Source organism: Cygnus atratus, chromosome 6 (assembly GCF_013377495.2).
Source record: "Cygnus atratus isolate AKBS03 ecotype Queensland, Australia chromosome 6, CAtr_DNAZoo_HiC_assembly, whole genome shotgun sequence".
In the NCBI taxonomy this organism is placed as follows: Eukaryota; Metazoa; Chordata; class Aves; order Anseriformes; family Anatidae; genus Cygnus; species Cygnus atratus.
The window spans coordinates 20,530,863-20,551,090 of record NC_066367.1 but is presented as its reverse complement, the minus strand read 5'-3'; the positions used below and the strand labels follow the sequence as shown (position 1 = coordinate 20,551,090).

The 20,228-nt window shown below is 39.7% G+C and overlaps 1 protein-coding gene across 16 annotated transcripts in view; it reads left to right on the top strand.

Annotated features, from left to right (window-relative positions):
• B3GALT1 (beta-1,3-galactosyltransferase 1) overlaps window positions 1-5,453 on the top strand; it is a 199,990-nt gene extending 194,537 nt beyond the window's left edge. For all 16 annotated transcript variants that reach the window (XM_035566718.2, XM_035566682.2, XM_035566698.2 and 13 more), the window contains one exon: window positions 196-5,453. In XM_035566718.2, the coding sequence (XP_035422611.1) occupies window positions 425-1,405 (981 nt within the window). In that variant the 5' untranslated portion in view covers window positions 196-424 and the 3' untranslated portion in view covers window positions 1,406-5,453. The remainder of the gene's footprint in view (window positions 1-195) is intronic.
• Window positions 5,454-20,228: the final 14,775 nt, after the last annotated feature.

Below are 20,228 nucleotides of genomic sequence, written 5' to 3'. Positions count from 1 at the left end.
TATCAATCTTAAAAGCATTATTTCACTTATACTGCTTTCTTCTAGTACACTATCTTGCACTGTGGTACCTCATGAGAAATAAAAAGGACATCCAAGAAATGCATTAAGAGACTTAGCTTATTAATGGCCAGCTCACTTTTATTGCCATAGGCTTTTATGATGTAGCAATGGAAAATTTTTCTTCATCTTTTTCAGAAATAACAGAGAATTCCAAGAAATGGAAGCTGCTGCTAGTAAAAGAAGAAAAGCTGAGTATCATCAGGGTTAATAGCTGCTACCCAAGATCCATGAATGATTACAGAGTTATTCTTCTATATCGAACTTTCCAGTTTCATTAGTAATATGCTGCCAGTCTGGGATATCGGTGCACTGATGGTGAGAAGGCTGTTTATTCATTACGCTGAATAGAAGAGCTACAGGAACAATGGCTTCAAAGGTCTCGTGCTTGTATGTTTTGACAGTAGTTTGCTGGGCAAGCGCTCTTTGGTACTTAAGTATAACTCGTCCTACTTCTTCCTACACTGGCCACAGACAGCTCAATAGCATATCAATAGCCAGAAAAAACGTTTCCTTTGGCAACATAAGAACTCGACCTATAAATCCACATTCCTTTGACTTTCTTATCAACGAACCTAATAAATGCGAGAAGAGCATCCCTTTCTTGGTTATTCTTATCAGCACAACTCACAAAGAATTCGATGCAAGGCAAGCAATTCGAGAAACGTGGGGAGATGAAAACAACTTTAAAGGAATTAAAATTGCCACTCTATTTCTTCTTGGAAAAAATGCAGATCCCGTGTTAAATCAAATGGTAGAGCAAGAAAGCCAAATTTTTCATGACATTATTGTAGAGGATTTTATTGACTCTTATCATAACCTTACTCTGAAAACATTAATGGGGATGAGGTGGGTAGCAACATTTTGTTCAAAAGCTAAGTATGTTATGAAGACAGACAGTGATATTTTTGTAAATATGGATAATCTTATTTATAAGCTTCTCAAACCCAACACCAAGCCAAGGAGAAGGTACTTCACTGGTTACGTTATAAACGGAGGACCAATACGAGATGTTCGCAGCAAGTGGTACATGCCCAGAGATTTGTATCCTGACAGCAATTACCCGCCCTTCTGTTCAGGCACTGGCTACATTTTTTCAGCTGATGTAGCAGAACTAATTTACAAAACCTCCCTTCATACCAGACTCCTCCATCTTGAAGACGTGTACGTCGGACTCTGTCTTCGGAAGCTGGGCATTCACCCCTTCCAAAACAGTGGCTTCAACCACTGGAAAATGGCCTACAGCTTGTGCAGGTACCGCAGGGTGATCACAGTGCACCAGATAACACCAGAAGAAATGCACAGAATTTGGAATGACATGTCAAGCAAGAAGCATCTTAGATGTTAAGATTTTTACAGATGTAAATACCTTTTTTAAATATTGCTTTAGTCTGGTTTTTTGACAAAGTGATGTACTGATTTACAGGTTAAACTGTGGGATATTACTGTGAGAGGATTTTTAATGACTGATTTTTCATTCTCATTTTGACTACTGGTTTACAGACTTCAGGCTCTTTTCATAAGGACATTACACCAATCGAAAGGATCTAGAGTCAAATCTCAGATTTTGTATATTATCCTCTGTCACACATATCAGCTCCTGCATCTGTACATAAACGGACAGTAATAAACTATCATGAGCTGCTTACCAGTTCATGCCCCAGCCTCTGAGGTAAGACTCAGGCCTAAGAAATGAAGAATTACAAATATACTTTTATCCCTTTTTGACACCCTACAATCATCCCTACTCAGAGCTTTGTTAATAAATTGAACTGTATATATTTGCACTGATCTTACACACCTACCTTAGCATCTATGTCTTATAGTACAATGTGTGCAATCTCCAAACAGCTTACAGATGGTGCAGTAGCAGAATTTAGACAGGTAAGAACATCAAAGTCTCATAGGCCTTAGAAACAAACCTACACTCAGAAGAATATTTTTATTCCCCCAAATCACATCCCTTTAAATCATTTCAGAAAATGCCCCACTTCTTTCTACTGCCAAAAGTAGCCCCTAAAATATCAAGTCAATTTTTAAAATGAAGTAGGATCTGTAGATGAAATATAAAAAAGCAGAGATGTATGAAAACACATCTTAAATATCTGTGATAAGAGTATGAATATCTTAATTTTAAAGCAAATGCAACATTTCTCATTAGTATGGGTGCATGTGGATCTCTTATTTAGGAATACTTTAATGGGTCCAATAACACTATCACAGACTTTATTTTTTTTTTAAGATGATTGAGTATCTTATATAGCAATATATGATTGTCAGTTAATAAGCATCGTATTCCTTCAACATCAGTTGGTAAACTATGTACCTGAAAAAAATAAAATAAATAAAAGTAAAGGCAAAAGAACATTTCTTAAGGGTAAACTACTTTTTGCTATAGTGCATATACAAATGAGATTATACCATATTTTTAGTGGTTTAGACAAGCAGAATTTTGTCCCACCCATTTTTTGTCAACTGAAGAACTTACAGAGTACATAACAGTTACGTACAGCTTTTATAGCAAAATAGAGGGCTTTTAAGAATAACTTATTAAAAAAACAAACAAAAAACCTTCAAGCCTTTGTTACAAATCTGTAGCTCTCCATTAGAGCCAATACTCAGAGGTCCAGCTCAAAAAGGAACCAGAACTCAAGAGATCCCCAGAGCATGTGGTAGAAATTAAATACACAAGATTTTAGTCAAGTTTTATAACATCCTGATGTGTTTTGAATATGAATGTTGATGAAATGTGATGACAATTATTTCCTGGAAAATTCTTTGATAGGTTCAAGCCATCCCTACTCAGTATCACCTTCCAACAAAGAACTAAAATGTGACGTTGCTTAACAAATAACTTGGAATGAAGAATTTATAGGCAAGTCACAGGTACAAAACTCACCAAATGTATTATTAGCTGTAGAGTACTCACACCATCCACAGCATGCACAAAAATCTCATACATTTCAGCTAGAGATATGCATAATGTGAAAACTGGTAAGACTGTACGTTATTCAGGATGTCTATAGAGTTGTCAGAAATTAACTGAACAAGGATTTAAAGGTAAACTCTGAACTGATTTTGCCATAGGTGTACATAGTACTTTGTAATGATAATGAATGAAGATGCTACCCCAAAAGCTTTGCAGTTTTAAGACAAAGCGTTAGTCCTATTCACAGATGCAGCACTGTTTTGAAAGGAACTACTTGTAAATAAGGTGAAGTGCACCTGGCCCTCGAGCCACAAGCATTAAATGTCTGAGTGATATACTTCAAATCTAAAGGTGAAGCTACGCAATAGATAGCCCAGAAGTTACTGCTAATCAACAGGAGCTTGTGCATCCTTCGTATGTGAAAATCAGTAATTTTATAAAAGAAATACTGAATCTCTTGCAGCATATTAAGATTTATCCTTCCCTAGTTGACCTAGTCCTTGTTAAAGTTGCTCTTGCTTCCTGTCAAACTCAAAACTCCAGCAAAACAAGGTCCTTCTAATTGCACATACGAATATATGTATATAATACACAGCAAATGAAATTCAGCTTTTCTTATCGAGGCCCCAGAAAATGCAGTTTAGGAAGGGAAACTAGGGTGGAATTCATCCCCAGCCCTCGTTTAAGTCACAGAGCACAGGCGCAGCCCTATCAGGGCACGCTTTGTAAGAATTCCAGCCAACAGGCTGCCATCACTTCCCCGTATGTCCGTGCTGTGCTGTAATCTGGGGTTTCTGAATCCACAGCCAAATGGATTTGGTGGCCTTTCTTCCACCACTGACACTTTTGTGGCCTTTGGTTAGTAACCCAGAGGACAGCAGGGCTCCCAAGTCCTGGTACCTCAGGGCTCGAGTAGCACAGCAGCCTTGAATTTCTCCCCTACTAATAAATAGACTGCATTAATGATTGGAAGGTACACCTTGAAAATAATACCTGAAAAATTTATTTCCTGCCATTTATAAATAGATAGATCTTCAACAGAAATGTAAATGCTCATCTTGGAACTTATGTACATATTTCTAAGACATTTTCTTCTGTATTCAGCTGTATATATGCATAGAGTCTGCTTGCTGGGTAGTATTCTGTTGTGCATGGAGCTGAGTTAGGCATTATGTTTGTCCAGTGTTTCAAGAGCCTTAAGCATGTGTGCCCTAACTTTTGAATGTACAAGATTTTTTTCTTTTATTGTTAAGTGAATTAAAAAGAAAACAAGAGCCTAATTTTCTAATTCTATTAATTTTCTGATATTAGACTTCACTAGATTTTTAAACATGTATAAACAGATTTATTTTCCCTTTGCTCATAAACTGGAGTATTGCAACCTAGAGCTAGAAAGGGAGCAATACAGCTACTCATAGCAGTATGGGAGTTACTGTCCCTTCCACTCAGAAATATTTGTGGCACCTTGGGTACTGTTAAATAAAATGTTTTGCATTGGGCTTCCTTTAACCAAAAGTATTTAGTACTTAAAGGCCATTTTGTTTCACTGGGCATGGGGCAGATCAAAATTTGGTTAAGATGGTCCAGCTTCTAGTCACTTCAAAAGTGTGAGTATAATCTTATTTTGATTTCAAAACGTACATTAACAGTATATTGAGCTAAGAATCTATGGGGAAAAATGCCTCGCTTTTGGAGGAATTTTTCACTTTCTTGGCTAAATCTCTGACAGTATTTAGACAGAAGTCTCAAGATTCATTTTCCATCTTTCCTAATAATGATGTTGAGTATCAACTTTGATTCATTGTAGGGATTTTTTTTTGTCTTTATAACATAGGTGACAATTGCAATTTGTAAATGAAGAATGTAATTAACTAGAAAAGCTTGTCAACAGTAACTGAACTTTAAGTGTATCATTATATACGACTGGCTGTACTTATGTATTTATTTGTCTAAATTGTATATATTGTTTTATCTCTAGTGTCTGTAGGAGTGCATTCTTTTAGATTAAAGTATTATTTACATTTTTGTGGGATTGCCAGCAAAGCTGCTAATCAAGATACTATTTTTTTGTATCAATGTCAAATAATAAAAAAAAATTAAGAACAGAGTCAAATGAAAAATTGGAAGTGTCATGTACAGTTTTCTTCTTCATTCCTCTCTAGAAACATAAATGGTATTATCCAAAAGCATGATACAAATAAATAGGTTCATTTGTCATGAGAAAGAATATTGTTCTGTAAAAGCAGATTAAAAAAAATCATTGGAAAAAATAAAAACAACAAAAATATTACTTTTATTCATTATTTGTGCAAAATCTTAATCAGGCAGATGTCCACACTGATCAGGTGTACTACTTCATTTGGATCCAAAGAGTTAAGACAGCAATGGTAACATCTAGCAAATTAGCAGGTAATTTCATCATCTGCTCGGCAGCCCCAGCTCATGAAAGTGAAGTTTGGCAGCCCAGAGGTGGAGGAGCTGTTTGACTCCACTGGCCCTGCAGCTGCTGTACCTCTCGGTACCTTAATACCCAGGCTTGAAGCCACACATGATCGGGGGGGCGGGGGGTGGAAACACAAGTGTCCCAAACCCTTGTATCGTTAAACCACAATAAACTCGCTCTGAAGTTGCTGTATGACCATCAGGAGGACAGCTGCACAAAGGGAATGGGTCCTCCCTGGCCTCCCCCAGCCACACACCAACACAGTCACAGCCTTTTGCTTCCACAAGCCCCAGAAAAGCAGCATGGAAATTAATGAGGAAGCACAACCTGAATACACACAGATTATGCCGTTAGCCTAGCGTGGTGAGTCAGGCTAGGCTCCTGACACAAATATATTAAGATGCCATTTTTCAGGTAGGAAGGCCTGGGTCTGGCCTTCACATCAAAACAGAAAAGTAAAACAAAACCATAACAAGGAGACAGAAACCCTTTTCTTTCAAGAACTAGCCAGAATAATTCCTTTCCCTCTGCGGTTTCCTGCCTAGAACTCAGTATCTGCCCACCTTGAGCTCTGGTTTCAGAGCTCAGTAACCCAACCTCACCCACGGAGATGAGGAGCAAATCCACCCACCTAAGATGCAGAACATGGCTTTTGCAAACTGAAGTGTATTTTTCCTTGGGTCACTTTTTTCAGAAGCAGCTCAAGCCCGTGACAGACTTGTCAGGCATCCTAGAAGTGTCTGCAGCAATACCATCACCTTACAAATTATAACAAGCTGCTTTAAAACAACTTCGCATGCATTAAAAACCCCTCCAATCATTTTTAGATTTCTCTCATTTTCACCATAGCCACCCGAGTCTAACTGCAACACTTACATGGTGTTTAATTAATATACAGCTTGGAGATATACAGATATTAGCACTAGTAGGGTGGATTTCGTGTAGCTTGATTATCTTAATTACAAGCATTCTATTTTCTCATTTACTTAATTGATTGTCATAGATTTCCAAAGAAATTTTCACTGCCTTAAGTGAAAACATTAAATAAAACCATCTTAAACCTGCTGAAGCTTTCCAATTGAAACAGCAATGTGCCATAGAAGAAGACCCTTATGACACAAAACATTCTAGTGAATAACACCTGCTTACTTTGTTAAAAATGGGAATTTACAAAATGGAATAAAAAGAGTCATAAGAAAAAAGATGAATATACGTTATTGATTCAACTGCAGCCGTAATAGAGTTGTCTCAAGCCTCTCCTCTGATGACATGCCTAATGCAGGAAAAAAAAAAGGTCCATTTTTCTGGCTAGGTCTGCATGTTAGCTGGCTCTACATTATGTCTCTGCCTCATCTGAAAGAGCTAAGGAGAGCAAGAGGTGATTCATTCTTCATGCAAGATTCATCTTTGAACATTTATTCTGCAAAGGCACTGTTAACGTGAAGCTGTGCAGAATTACGTAAAATGGCTTTGTAATGCAGACAGCATTTATTTGAGGCAAGCCCAAATTTGAGGTTTTGTAGGTAATACCTACTAACTTCTGCAGTTAAATCAAGACTACGAAGGATAATTCCAATTCCAACATCCCTTTTTCCTTTAGGAGCTCCCTTACTCCGGCCTATTTTCTAGTGTGATCCCTTACTTAGAGGCTGCAGGAGAGAGCAACAACTCAGACGCCTTAGTATGCCAACAAAGCAGGGAAGCAGAGAGCTTCCTACAGTGTCATTAGGGATGTGATAGGAAGCCCGGAGTACGAAACTATTTAGTGTGACATCCATCCTCCTTTGGAAACGAGGATAGCAGCTATTTAAGTGAGAGAAACCACAGCCAGCACCTCGACTCTTCCAGCCTGATGCACCACCGTTGGGCTCCGAGGGCAACGTGCTCATATGGTAAGAGTTGATGCATGATAAGACATTTATGGGAACATCTTAAGAGAAAAGCGGTTGCAAAGTGTAGCAAGAGAAAGGGATAAGACATTTTGAAACGTTCTAAAGCTTTTTATTATTTATTCAACTTCATTAAAAATCTCTCCTCAAAAAGAATCTTGAATTGTGAGACATTTCAACAGTTATCCATCATCCATCAGATCTCACCCTCATACATATTCAGAGACAGTGAAGTAAAACACCGGGCTCCATTAGCTGCTGTACCATAGATTACATTTGGATTGAGCTGTGTGAAACAAGTCAGATTTGACTCCAGTCACAATGCAAATCAGTTTCAAAGGGATTTGTGCCTATTTTTAAGGGGCTGGATTTGATTCTCTGTATCCAATTTAGGTCTCACTCCAATTCAAAGTGAAGTCAACTGGGATGTCACCAAGGTTTCTAGGGAAGAACACCACATTCCAGACGGTACTTTACTCACCAGAAACTTCATCTCTCACCAAATGCAAGCAAGAAGACAAAGCAAGCAGCAACCTCTCCGACTTCCCATTAAGCCCACTCTTTATGAAGACAAAGTAGAACAAAAGACCTATGGGTTTGTAAGCTGTGCAATGAGAGGAGGTGCGTAACACTTAACTCCTGACAGGAGAGAGCTCTCTGCTGAGTTATCTGTATCACCTGGCTCTCTGCCAGTTCACTAACATGTTATATTCTGCTCATAAAAAGTCTGCTTGGCAGCACTAAAAAATGCACACTACTAGCAGGAATAGGAGCCCCACAGGGCCCTATCTGCTCATTGCAGGCTCTCCTTTTCCATTCCCTAAACTGCTTTTATTTTTGCAGTCATTGCATTGGAGAAAAAATGGTGGCACAAAGATAACTTTGCTAAACAACTTTCATCTGGAAGAATCCCAACAATCTCTTGCTTAGGGTAATTTTATTGCCCCTTGATTTTTTATTTATTTTTTTCTGTTCGGAAAAGGAAATAATGAGTCAAGTCGATTTTTTTTCAAGCTGGCATCAGGCCTTGCTGGTGACCCTGTGGTACCCCTCCTATTCCTCAGATCACGCTGTGCTCATAGCTCATGGTGCAGACCCCTCTGGGCTCTCACCCCCGCCCATAAAGCAGAGCTAAACCTCCTCCCTTTTCCCTGTGTTCCTTCCGCCAGCCCCTAGCACAGTGTAGCTCCTGCACCCAAAGCTCCCCTTCCACGTGTCCCCCTGGCCAGGACAGCAGCCCTGCCCCCCCAGGTCCCAGCCACCCACAGGGCCTGCAGTGCTCAGCCCGCAACGTGTTCCTCTTCCCCTCTGGCCCCTGTCTGCCAGCCAGCCCTGGAAATCTGCTGCACAAGGTTTGCTGTTCCCCACTTCAACCCTCTACTGTAAGAGAGGGCAGAGACCTTGGCTTTCCTCCTCTCCCTCCCCCCTTCTGCCTTTTGCTTGATTTGCACAAATCTCACTTCAGCCTCACTCTGCTCCACTTGCTTCTTGTTTCCTTCACTCTTCTCACTTTCCCTAATGCACTTTCCCATAGCACAGCAATCTCTCACCAAACCAACGTACTCATCCAGAACAGCCACAAAGAACAGAATGCAAGGTTGTACAAAGAGATGGTCCCTACCCAACGGGTTTACAGCCCTACCTCATCCAAAGCCAGGCAAAGGAAATTCGGTGAGTTTCAGAGGACAAGCTGTCCTACATAATATACAGAGGACAAAACTGCTCTTTTGAGAACCTTTTCTTTGTTGTTGTCTTGTCCAGGTTTTAGGTGCATGGAGAAGAGAGGTCCCTCATCTTTCGTCTTGTGTCTGCCTGCAGACATCACCGCACAGCCTGTGTGAGATCGCACAGGTCTCACTATCACACACTTGCCTCATATGAGTTTTTTCCATATATATATAATTTTATATATTTTTTCTTTTTTACCTTTTCTCTTGTTAGCCATAAGTAGCTCGTAATTCAAAACACTTTTTTTTTTATTTTTATTTTCACAGTTTAACTTCCACTTAATCAAGTGCACCTTCATCCACCATTTCAATGCCCTAATCTTTATATCTGCTCCTGCTCCCCACGTTGTGTCCACTGTCCTCACTTCTTTCTAATATTCAGGCTTCCAGCACTGAATGTATTACAGGTGCATCTGCATGAAGGCTGAGCACAGCAGTACTTTTCTCTCTATCCCTGTTTTCGAGGTATCAGCGACTTGGTTATTGGATTCGTTTCAACAGACAGGACAATTTGTCTTATATGATCACACTTAAAAAAAATTTACTTTTGCTATCATCTGGAGCAGATAGCAAGTCTACAGGGCTAGAGTAACTAGAGACATAGTAGACATCAACGTACCCACGTTACCTTTAAAGAACCTGGTTAATGAACTTGACATATATTCCTCCTGCAAAGGCCACAGAAAAGTCCCGATCATCCAGGACAAAGTCATCAAGGTGCACCGAGACTTTGTATTAAGCTTGCCCTCGCTTTGGAAACACATATTTAGCTTCCAGTTTTATTAAATTTCAGTTGCTGGTTGGCTTACGAAATGACGTGCTGCTGTCTCTGGAGAGTGCTATTATGTACAAATGAGAGTGACTTGGTACTTCCCGTGAACTATTTTATTCTAACAATTACAGCGTATCTGTACTTTGAATTACAAACTCGGCTGATGGCAAGGTTGATGATAGGCTGCTTTAATTGGTCATTAAAAGCCAGGATTATTTACTGCCTTGTTCCTTGGATTCAGCATTTCTACACATGGGGATAAAACTAATGGACCAGAATAAAGAATATATACAGCATGTAATTAAAATTACATTTTTTAATAGAGGAACATACATGCACACAATGCAAGTACTGGCATATACTTGGAAGTACAGGTTATGGAAGTATACATTTTAATTTGTATTATGCTGCAATTTAGCCGCTACTTCAAACAGATGGGTGAGTCATGCAACATTTTTAAACTGATTTAATTACTTGTAAAAGTATTGGCTCGTGTTAATTAGGGGCAATAAATCACACAATGGTTCACAGATTCCTTTAAAGGGGGTTTTGAATGTAAAATGCAATGTGCTTTTTTCACAGTATCAATAGGAAAACAAACTGAGCATTGCAAGCCAGTACTTGACAAAACAGTTACTGGCTATTTGTTTTATCACTACAGAAACAAGGTCAAAACACTCCACCACTCTCACAAAACAAAAATGCACCTAACATGAGATTTATTGCTGTGTATTTGCACCTCGGAGGTAGGCAAGTTTCAAGAATAACATGTAGACAACATATTCACCCCTATGCGTAGAAGAGTGATCAGACTGGGTAAAAGTTGAGGTACCTGGAGTGGGAATACCACTGTTATCCTTGTTGAGGGCAAAGTCATTTACTGAACCACGAGTCACGAGGAAGCAGGTCCTTAGGTAATCTAAACACATACTAGCCTGGGAAATATTCCCTGTTCGCTTTAACACTTAAACTCCAGATGTTGCTTCTTATCTTGAACTCCTGGGACGTCTCATAACAGTAACCTTCATGCCCAAGCACCCAATATATGAAAATTAACTACAAACAAAAAAAGATGCATCCAATAAGTCTAAACCAAGTAGAAAAATGTACAATCCAGTCTGTACCATAAAGGAGTACACCCCAATTAGATAACCAGACAAAAACCATAGGGAAATAATGCTTATGAATCTCCCTTGTCGCAATATTAGCGAAGCAGAGGTTAGAGAGGAGGGGCCTTTCTGACTGATGATGCTGGCTGGTCCTTCCCATTGCTAAGAGTAATGGCTACCCTCATACCACATGTACTGGGGTACTACCAATGGAGCGTATCCCAACCCACCGAGATCCTACAGATCCTACACCCTGAAGGTTCACATCAGCCTCAGGTTTGAGCACTTACTAGTATAACCAGGCAGAAACCCGGTAGGTCCTTGGTTACATCTTAGTGCAAAGCTTCCATTCGGGAACCACACATTTTACCTCAAAGAATAAATCATTGTGCTCCCAAACATTACATTTTATCACTCCCTGGCTGTAAGGAGAGCAAACCCTGAGCAGATTAAGTTGTCTCATTTGTGACAGATGATTATTTCCCAGACATTTCACATGATGAAATGCCTTTTTTTTTTTTTTTTTACAGTTTGGAAATTGCTGTGCTGGAAATGTCATGGAAAACAAGCTTCCACTTTTACCTTCTGCTAAGCCCAAGAGAAATACCAAATCAGAGGAGTACACAGCATTTCATTTGAATGCTGGGCCCGCCACATCAGTTAGTAAACTAAAAGCTACTTGGATTGCTGGTGTTAATGCTACCACCACCCCGTGTTCTCCCTTTCCAGCTCAGACACTGACCATCAATCACATTTCATTCTCTTCATTTCCATGCCCTCCCTTTTGAAAGCACCTAACAGCTTGTTTTCTTATCCATCACAATTTCAGTAAGGCTGCCACTTGTTTAAGGAAAAAATGCTTAATGTACTGCAAACGTTTGTAAAGGGAGCAGAAACAATTGCACCTGAAAAGTTTCACTTGTATGTACACACTGGCTGGCAAATTGCACATGAAATACAGAAGTGAGATGAGAAACATTTCCCTGTTCCTTGACATTTGCTGACAGGAGGTGACAGCTCATAAGGAAAGGTTACAGCAGACAGGGAACTGTGTGCATTGGAAAAGATCTCTGAAATCCTCAAGTCCAACCGGGACGGCCTTCCCAGGCTTTACTTTTACTAATGGTGCTATTGTTTAAGAGGGAGAAAAAAGAAATGTCCCAACCGAGCCTTACATATACTGACTAGACACAAAAACTTAGGGTAGTTTACAACATTTTGAAACTAGGCTGCAGAACTTTTATTGGAAGAGACACACTGAGGATACAACTATTTGTATCTTTGAAGCTTACGTCAGATAACAACACGGCTTTAGAAAAGCATACTTGTTCTGAAATTTCACACACGCTTCTGTCTCTGATCCATCTTTATTCTCAGTTCTCTGCAATGCCAAGACGTGTATTTGCTTTGAGCAGTAATTCATGACGGGCTAGGCAACTTCATCTGTGGGATTTGCAGTTGCCTGGAATACATCAGACAATTGGCAACAGATTTTAATAGTTTTTAAAGTACTATAAAAAGTGCAGTTTCGCAAATATGTCAGTACCCACAGGATGATGAAATGCAGCGTTTTCAAGAGCAGTGTGAACTCTGTCATCTTCCCACAACTCATCCTAACACGCTTTCCAATAAATTCAGCTCTAATAGTGCATTTACGGCAAAAATATATTTGCTATCAAATTTAAATTCCAACATACTTAATTTAGCCATAAACCACATGCTCCATTTCCTCAAGGTAATATGTCATCATTAATTAGAAGTACTGAAGTTCACTTCAATTAAAAAATTGTTTTTTTTCTGACAAAATATCTTCCATGCTAGATTGAAGAATATCTAAAACAGAGATACGTTGTTAATAAAAACTAAAATGGCGCACATCTAGAACTGACTTAGCTTCACATGCCTGAATGTTGAAGTGGAATTTATTTAGGTACCATTCTGCATCTTACAAAGTAAGGACATTTACATCCTTGTTCCTAATTTTGCCAGTGTCTGGTATCATAAGACGTTACACACATAATCTTTCTTTGTTTTAACCTACAATAAATCCAGACAGTATTACAGCTCAGTTCTACAGGAACAGATAAGCTTTGAAATCCCCTCCAGAAGGCAATACTTTTGCCTTTAATTATAAAAATTATTTTCACTGATAGAGATTTCTTTTGTGACTAATACAGTGATTATGATCTTTGTCAGATAAGCAGCAGAAGCGCAGCAGAAGCCCCTATTTCTCCTGTTTGTCATGTACTTGTGTTAGCTAGCATCAACATGTGCATGTATTTGTCTCCAACTGAACCTTTCAAAGGGTTCTCACTGAGATCTGAACACACAGCTTTGAAGTGTTGTTTTGCTTCCCCGCCCCCTCCCCCCCCCAAATGCCTTTAAAAGTAGCGACAAATTGTTTAAGTGCAGATCTAAGTTAAGATTTATTTCATCAAGCATTAGTAACACTCCATTAGTTTAATGTGTTGACATACAAACAGAGCCCAGGACTAATTGGAAAAACTCAAGTTCACAGGTGAAAACAAAAGGAAAACACTGTCTGCACACACGAAGAGCTGAATACTGTAAGAAAGCCGCAATTACATACACCTGAAGTAGCAGCTACCAGGCAGGTTGGGAATTTTTCCCCATACCCCAAATAACTGTGTAGGCATCGAAGCCGTGGCTTGGTTTTGTCCTTAACTATAGTAGCAGCTCTTAAAAAACACACGACTGCCGAGGTAAACCAAACCTGGGGGAGTCTGTGTTACAGACCATTCAGACAGTGCTCATCAGTCGGTGCAGCTGCTGCACGGGCAGCGAGGAAGCAAGCAGCAGAGCCAGGAGCGAGCCTTCAGCACAGCCGGCTTCCTGCAAGGGGCCCTGCCATTCGCCAGCAGCTGCGGCTGGCAAAGCAGTCCGCGGGGACAGCATGCACCGCCGCATCAGCAAGGGCAGGGCACGCAGCAGGGTGCTGAGAGGACCCAGAAGGTTTCCTAGTAGAAAAAGCACCCACAGAAAGGGAGAGCTGCAGGGCAAGGGGCCAGGGTCAGGGGCTCAGCTTGAAATCTCTCATTTCTCCCCTGCAAGGTTAAGTGCTGCAGTGCTGGAGCCCACCCGAAGAGATAAATCCTGATGTACAATAACGTTTCAGAATAAAGGAAAATTATTTATCTTGCGGACTGCAAGGAGCCCAACCATTTTATGTAAATGTGTATCTATATATAAATCGGGAGTTAAAAATAAAACTACTTTGGAGAGCCGAACACTTACTGACATGATTTTGAAACAAATCACCAATTTAATTTTACAATGACACTTGAAGTAGGGGCTTTTGGCTCGTTTGTTTTAATTGCTCCCACATCCCCTCTAGACAGGAACCAAGCCACAAATAAATAAAGAGGAACAGCACAAAAGCGTGTGCACCCCCAAACAGGATTACAGAGGTTTATCAGGAGCTTAATCCCCACACCAGCACTTTGCTGCCACGCAGCAGGGCAAGCTGCATGCGGCTCCTCCGTGCGTGCGGGGACAGCAGCACTGTGCCCAGCTCCATCTCTGCAGAAGCTTCTGCAAAGCCGCTGACTGCTAGCAGCATCTGGAGCCTAGGCATTTGCCGGGAAAATCTCACCAGAACAAGCTGACGTAAGCTAATATGTGGTTAATACAGGTTTACTTCCAGGTGAACATGAACGACGATGACAGTTCAGTGTAGGAAAAAAAAAAAAACATGAAGAGATGTAGAAGACCATAAAGAGTTACAAAATACTAAGGTATAAATCCCTTTTCTGTGGGTTACCTTTGCAGTAATTAGCATTAATACATAAAAAGGTGTATCTGTAACACAAGCATACTTGGAACATGCAACAAAAATAAACCTTTTGCAATTATTAAACAGACTAAATTTTATCTGAGGCTAAATAACATCTTATGCCTCAACTAACTTGAGCATATATCATCTGCTTGTTCCAGTATCTGGAAGTACAGCCCTCATTAAACCAAAACAGCACCAAACATTCTCAGGATGACAATTTTACAGCAAGAAAAACGTCATCAGTGTTCTGTAACACTGAAACTCTACATCTAACAAACTCTATTTTGCTTGTAAATTAGAAAACAAATCAGTTTACTTTCCTGGACCAAAACTGATCTTTTAATTCAGTTTGTTGTAATTTTTTGCATCCAAAAAATCCACTATTGCCCATAATTTACACCGGCATAAATCTGATTTGCTACAAGGTCACTGAATACTCTTCCAAAGGTATTTTTAGGCCTTTGCCTTATGCCATACAAAAGAAAGAATATTCAGTTGAGTGAATATTCTGTCAACTCTTACCATAAGCTCTTACCTTGCCTAGAACAATTTGTAGGGCATAAGCAAATGTAACAACAGTCTCAGTTGTCTTTGGACTGGAACAAACACATGCAGACTTGCTACAGGACATCTGCAATTACTTTGTTAAAAATGAAAACCTTTGCCTATGAAAAAGGCTGCTTGACGATGTTGACAACTGCGTATCATGACAAAAAATGGGGAATGAGCAAGGCTCACTGGCACAAACACAGCCCTGCTTTGATTTCCATGGGCCTTTCCAAGCCATGCTACCTTCAAACAACAGACCTCGGACTCAAACATTTCTCAGCCTCATAAATCCAACAAGGAAACACTGCTGTACAGTACACAAATGTGTGACCACAAAGTGCCTTTAAGTACCTTTAGTAATTTATTTAATGCCAAGTTGTAGCTCAATAGTTTCCACCCAAGATCAGACTCATCTTTCTGAGAATCCATCTGGAGAAAAAAAAATAATGGGTACAAGGCAACACACAAGTGCAAAAGTTTTCTCACCCTTTCAATCTTTCACGAAGCATCAGGTTTACGGATGACTAGATCGTGCCCCGTCTGACAGACAGATTTACAAGGTTAGCATTGAACCTAATCAGAAACAATCAGAAAACTCTTTCTCTCTGGTGTCATTTTCTGCTTGGATGGCTGCGCTACGCTATTATAAATAGGAAAAGCTTGCAGCACAAGCAGGGTGGAAGACTTCAGGGAGATCTTAGTAATCACCTTCCATTCAAATCACACCTACTCTCTAATCATGATCGGATCCTTTTTCATTTTATAGCCCCAGGAGTAAACTGAGCAGCTCATAATCAACACAGATAAGGAGTGAAATTCTAGTCCCACTGAAGCTATTGTAAAATCTTATTAATTCATGGGGCCAAGATTTCAATAATGGTCCTTCCCTCTGGATTATCTGTTCTAATTTAAGATGTTTTTCTCCACCCTCTTCCTATTTCTTATAATATAGAGTAACTGCTCCAGCTGAGTCAAAGTTTGTTTTAATCAGAGATGTTGTAACAAGAAAAACACAATATTGTATTCAACAGGATCCATAGCCAATTCTCTGAGCTGCTGGGAATTGTTCCAGGTTTAACAATCTTAACCATGTACCTGTTGTGCTTTTCCTCAATGTGAACATTTCACAAAAAGCACAACCAATAAATAAATAAATAAATAACTCTCCAAGCTTCCTTATTTAACCTAGCATTTTCTTCTCTGCTGGTCAGTAACAGAGCACAAGCGTGACAGAGGGCATTATCAAAAGACTCATTTGCCAGAACAAAACAAAACTAGCAAACTCTCCCCAGGCTTAATATCACAAATACCAACAGGTTAAGGTTACAAATAACACTGGTGTGCTCAGGGCTCTCAAAGGTCTTTGATGTATTGGAGAAAATAGCAACTGTTAGAGACCTAAGGAGTTTTTCTGGGTACAGTCTTCAAAAATTTTCCTTGCCCTTTACATGATGAAACAGCACAGGTACAAGCTCTAACATCAAAGTACGTCAGCTCCAGCTCTCCCTTTATTACTTTTTTCCACGCCAGAATGCTTCAGAAATGCAGTTCCCCAGGTTCGAAAACACAGACACAGGCAGAACTGCAGACCTCTCCCTTAAAGATGCATTCTGATTTAGCACTGCAGCCTATTTTCCAGAACACCAAAAAGCTTTGCAACTGGGAAATATAATCTTTTTGCTGTTTTTGTGCTACTCAGGTCATACAGAAACATAGAGTTCACCTCTTCAAAGTCACTGTACACACGCTTGTCCTTCTGGCTCATTACTTATAATTGCCTTTTGATGAGAGCCACATGTGCTACCTGTAAGTGAAGAGGCAGCTGTGTTACAACACAACCTGAAATTCCCTTACATTGAGATGCCATGTCAATTATCCTCTAAGAACAAAGCCAGATTTACAGGATCTGCAGATGCACAGTAAACATGACAAAACTAGAAAAGCCTTTTGTTCAAAGTAAATCTTAAGAACCCCAGCAGTCCTATGCATTAGCAGCACCTTCCCCTAATGAATCTCATTATTACATGGATGAAAGAGAACCAAATAACCATCTATGTTCTTTCCAGACATAAAAAAAAAAAAAAAAAAATCTATATTAGAAAAATAGCTGTTTCTCATTAATTCATAAAATTTGTACCTAAGGGGGGAAACAGAAAGGAAAGAACTGTATTTTCCATCTATTCCAATTCAATTTTTCATTGCTGTTCCTCTACAAAAACAGATCCAGTTGCATTAGTGATTTTCTACACCCTACTGAGACAATAAACAAGCATAGCTTTCACATTTGAAGATTAGATAGCAAAATATTCATGTCCTGAGAAGGACAAGATTGCCTCCCTATTGGTTTATGCAGTGAAAATTAAATATTTCTCCTTCTTACTGTACATTCTAAGTCCCTGTAATTGCTCATTGATCCATCATTGCCCGTATTCTGGACATCATTAAAAGCAAACAACTTCACAACTACCAAGTTTGGTTCAACATCTCAGATTACAATAACTATGCAAGCAGCTTGACAAACAACAACCTAACAATCATAAAACAGCTATAAAATCACATTTTAATGTGTGTTATAATGTTGGGCTTATTCATAGTGAGAAAATGGATAAACAAAATGTCATGATGCTCAACCAATGTGCCTGGATATTTAATCAGTTGGACCATTGTGTAATAAAACACAAGTAAAACAGACTTTGCTGGAGGTTTTTGTTTGGTTTGAGTAAGTCCAGTTGCTCTACCAGCTCATTAATACAGCACATGAACAGGGAACTTGAAGATGGAGACTCCTGCTGCTTTTCCAACTTCTCATTTGAAAGTAATTAGCATTCTTAGTGCATGTACATGCATGAGTACATGGCAAGAGGGTGGAAAGGCTGCCCACTTGATGCAGTGAACACACAGCAATTGACTAAATAAAGTTATATTGCAAGCAATTTAGAGAAAAAATACATCAACTGTTATTGGTTATAAGCAAGGTCTCATATTTTCTGCTGCTTTGAAAAACACTGGGTGGGGGTAACATTCTCTGCTCCCAGCTAAATAAAATCAGCATTTTCCATGTACTCAATTAGCAGTGTTTTAGGTCTGCGTCAGATTCCTCATCATAGTTAACTGATTTCAGGCACAGGCCAATCTCACCATCCAACATCATTATGCAGAGGTAGGTGGTGAAAAAGGAAAATAAATCTCTGATTAAGAAAAGCATGAGGGGGAGGCACATCATTTACAAGCTGCAAACAGCATTCACTCTCATAGGAAAAGAGTGGAGGTTGAAAACATTCTGAAGGGATGCCCCGTGATCAAATTTTACAGGGCTGCTCTGGAAACCCCTGAGTTGGAAAGCTTAAGTTAGACTAAGCCATCTGAAATACACTCATCTTCATCTCAGAAGAGGACGTGGGAGAAAATTCAGTGGTGTTTCCTGGCTTATTTACCTCTTTCCACCTCTAATCTCAATCATAATGCAGAAGTACGCTCTGGGGCAGGGAGGTCTGTAGAGGAAATAATAGTAACACATTTCTAATACTTTTAGAAAGCCAAAATTACTATCACAACTTGCTAGCTGCATTACCGCTTGCATACAACTCTCTGTATGTGTGGTGAGAGTATCTGAGGTCAGCACTTACCATAGGAAAAAAAAGACGTGTTCCTGTTTTCTTTGCCTGAAAAGTGCACATTGCCAGGAGTGGGAGGTAGCTTTCCTGGCCCAAAGCCCACACTGGAATCCCAGGAGAGAAAAGGCTAGAAATGTCCCTCCTCCCCCAAGCCTTTATGCAAGCACAAACCAGTTATTCCCCAAACACATTTTTGTGCTAAGTTGTATGTTTATATTCTTCTTTTTTTAACACTCTGAAAATAAAACTACAGAACTGTATTTCCCTTCATCTATTGACTTCCAGCTCAGTCCACAACACACTGCTACTTTCATCGCGCTAAAGCAGTGCACTAGCAGGCCTGGCTCCATGTACAGACATCAGCCCACAGAGCCTGCAAGCAGTGGCTTGTAACCATCCCTATAGAAATTTTTGAAACACTTCATTGAGCCCAATTTTCCTGGCCTCAGAGACAGCTAAATGGTAGCTCATCTGTTCCAGCTTCATCTCGTTTAAAATTAGAGACCTCTTCCTCTAAACACAGGAAGGTGCTGCAGGCAGCGGCAGGCCCAACGTTTGTTCAGCAACACCTTTGTAAGATGTGCACCACAACTGCTTCAGAGCAGTACGTGTCATGTCACAAATGAGAACTGTATCCATCTCCTTCATGTAAACATGAACAAGCGAATAGTTGCTGGTTTTCTCCTTTCTCTTGATATTCAGACTATGTGGATATAGTATTCAGGAAGCTAATTCCTATTAGATTTGGTGTCTATTTCTGTCATCACTTGTACGCTACTTTCTATTGCAACCTACTGTTTATTTTCACCTTTTTTCATCCGTATATGTTTGGGGGCAGAAACTAATTCATGAACGTCATTTTAACAGGCTTTAAATCTTAAACTTCCTTTTCCCTCAGGCCAGTTTTGTTCTGAACTCATTTTGCTTACGCTGTATTTCTTAACAATACTTTAGTAGCCGCAAAAAAAAAAAAAAAGAATTTAACAAACAGCCCCAACACAGCTGTGATAAAAAGCACTGCTGCACAAGTTTGCCGCATGAATTTGCTGTCTCACTGAGCCAAGGAAGCTCAGTGAAGCATTTGCATGTTTCTGCTTCAGACTGCAAGTGTGTAACAACTGTAGTTTTATCTTGTTACAATGCTGGTGAATACTTCAATTAAAGTATTTACATTCCTTTTTATTTAGATACCTCCTGCAGTCCCAACCAGCATGTCAGGTAAGCACTTTTGACAGTTGCTACTCATACTCCAACACCCTTTTCCCTGTTTTAGGGGAGACGGCTAGTGAGTGGCACACAATTCTCATCATTTAACATATTCTGACTTCTTTTATAGACCTGTG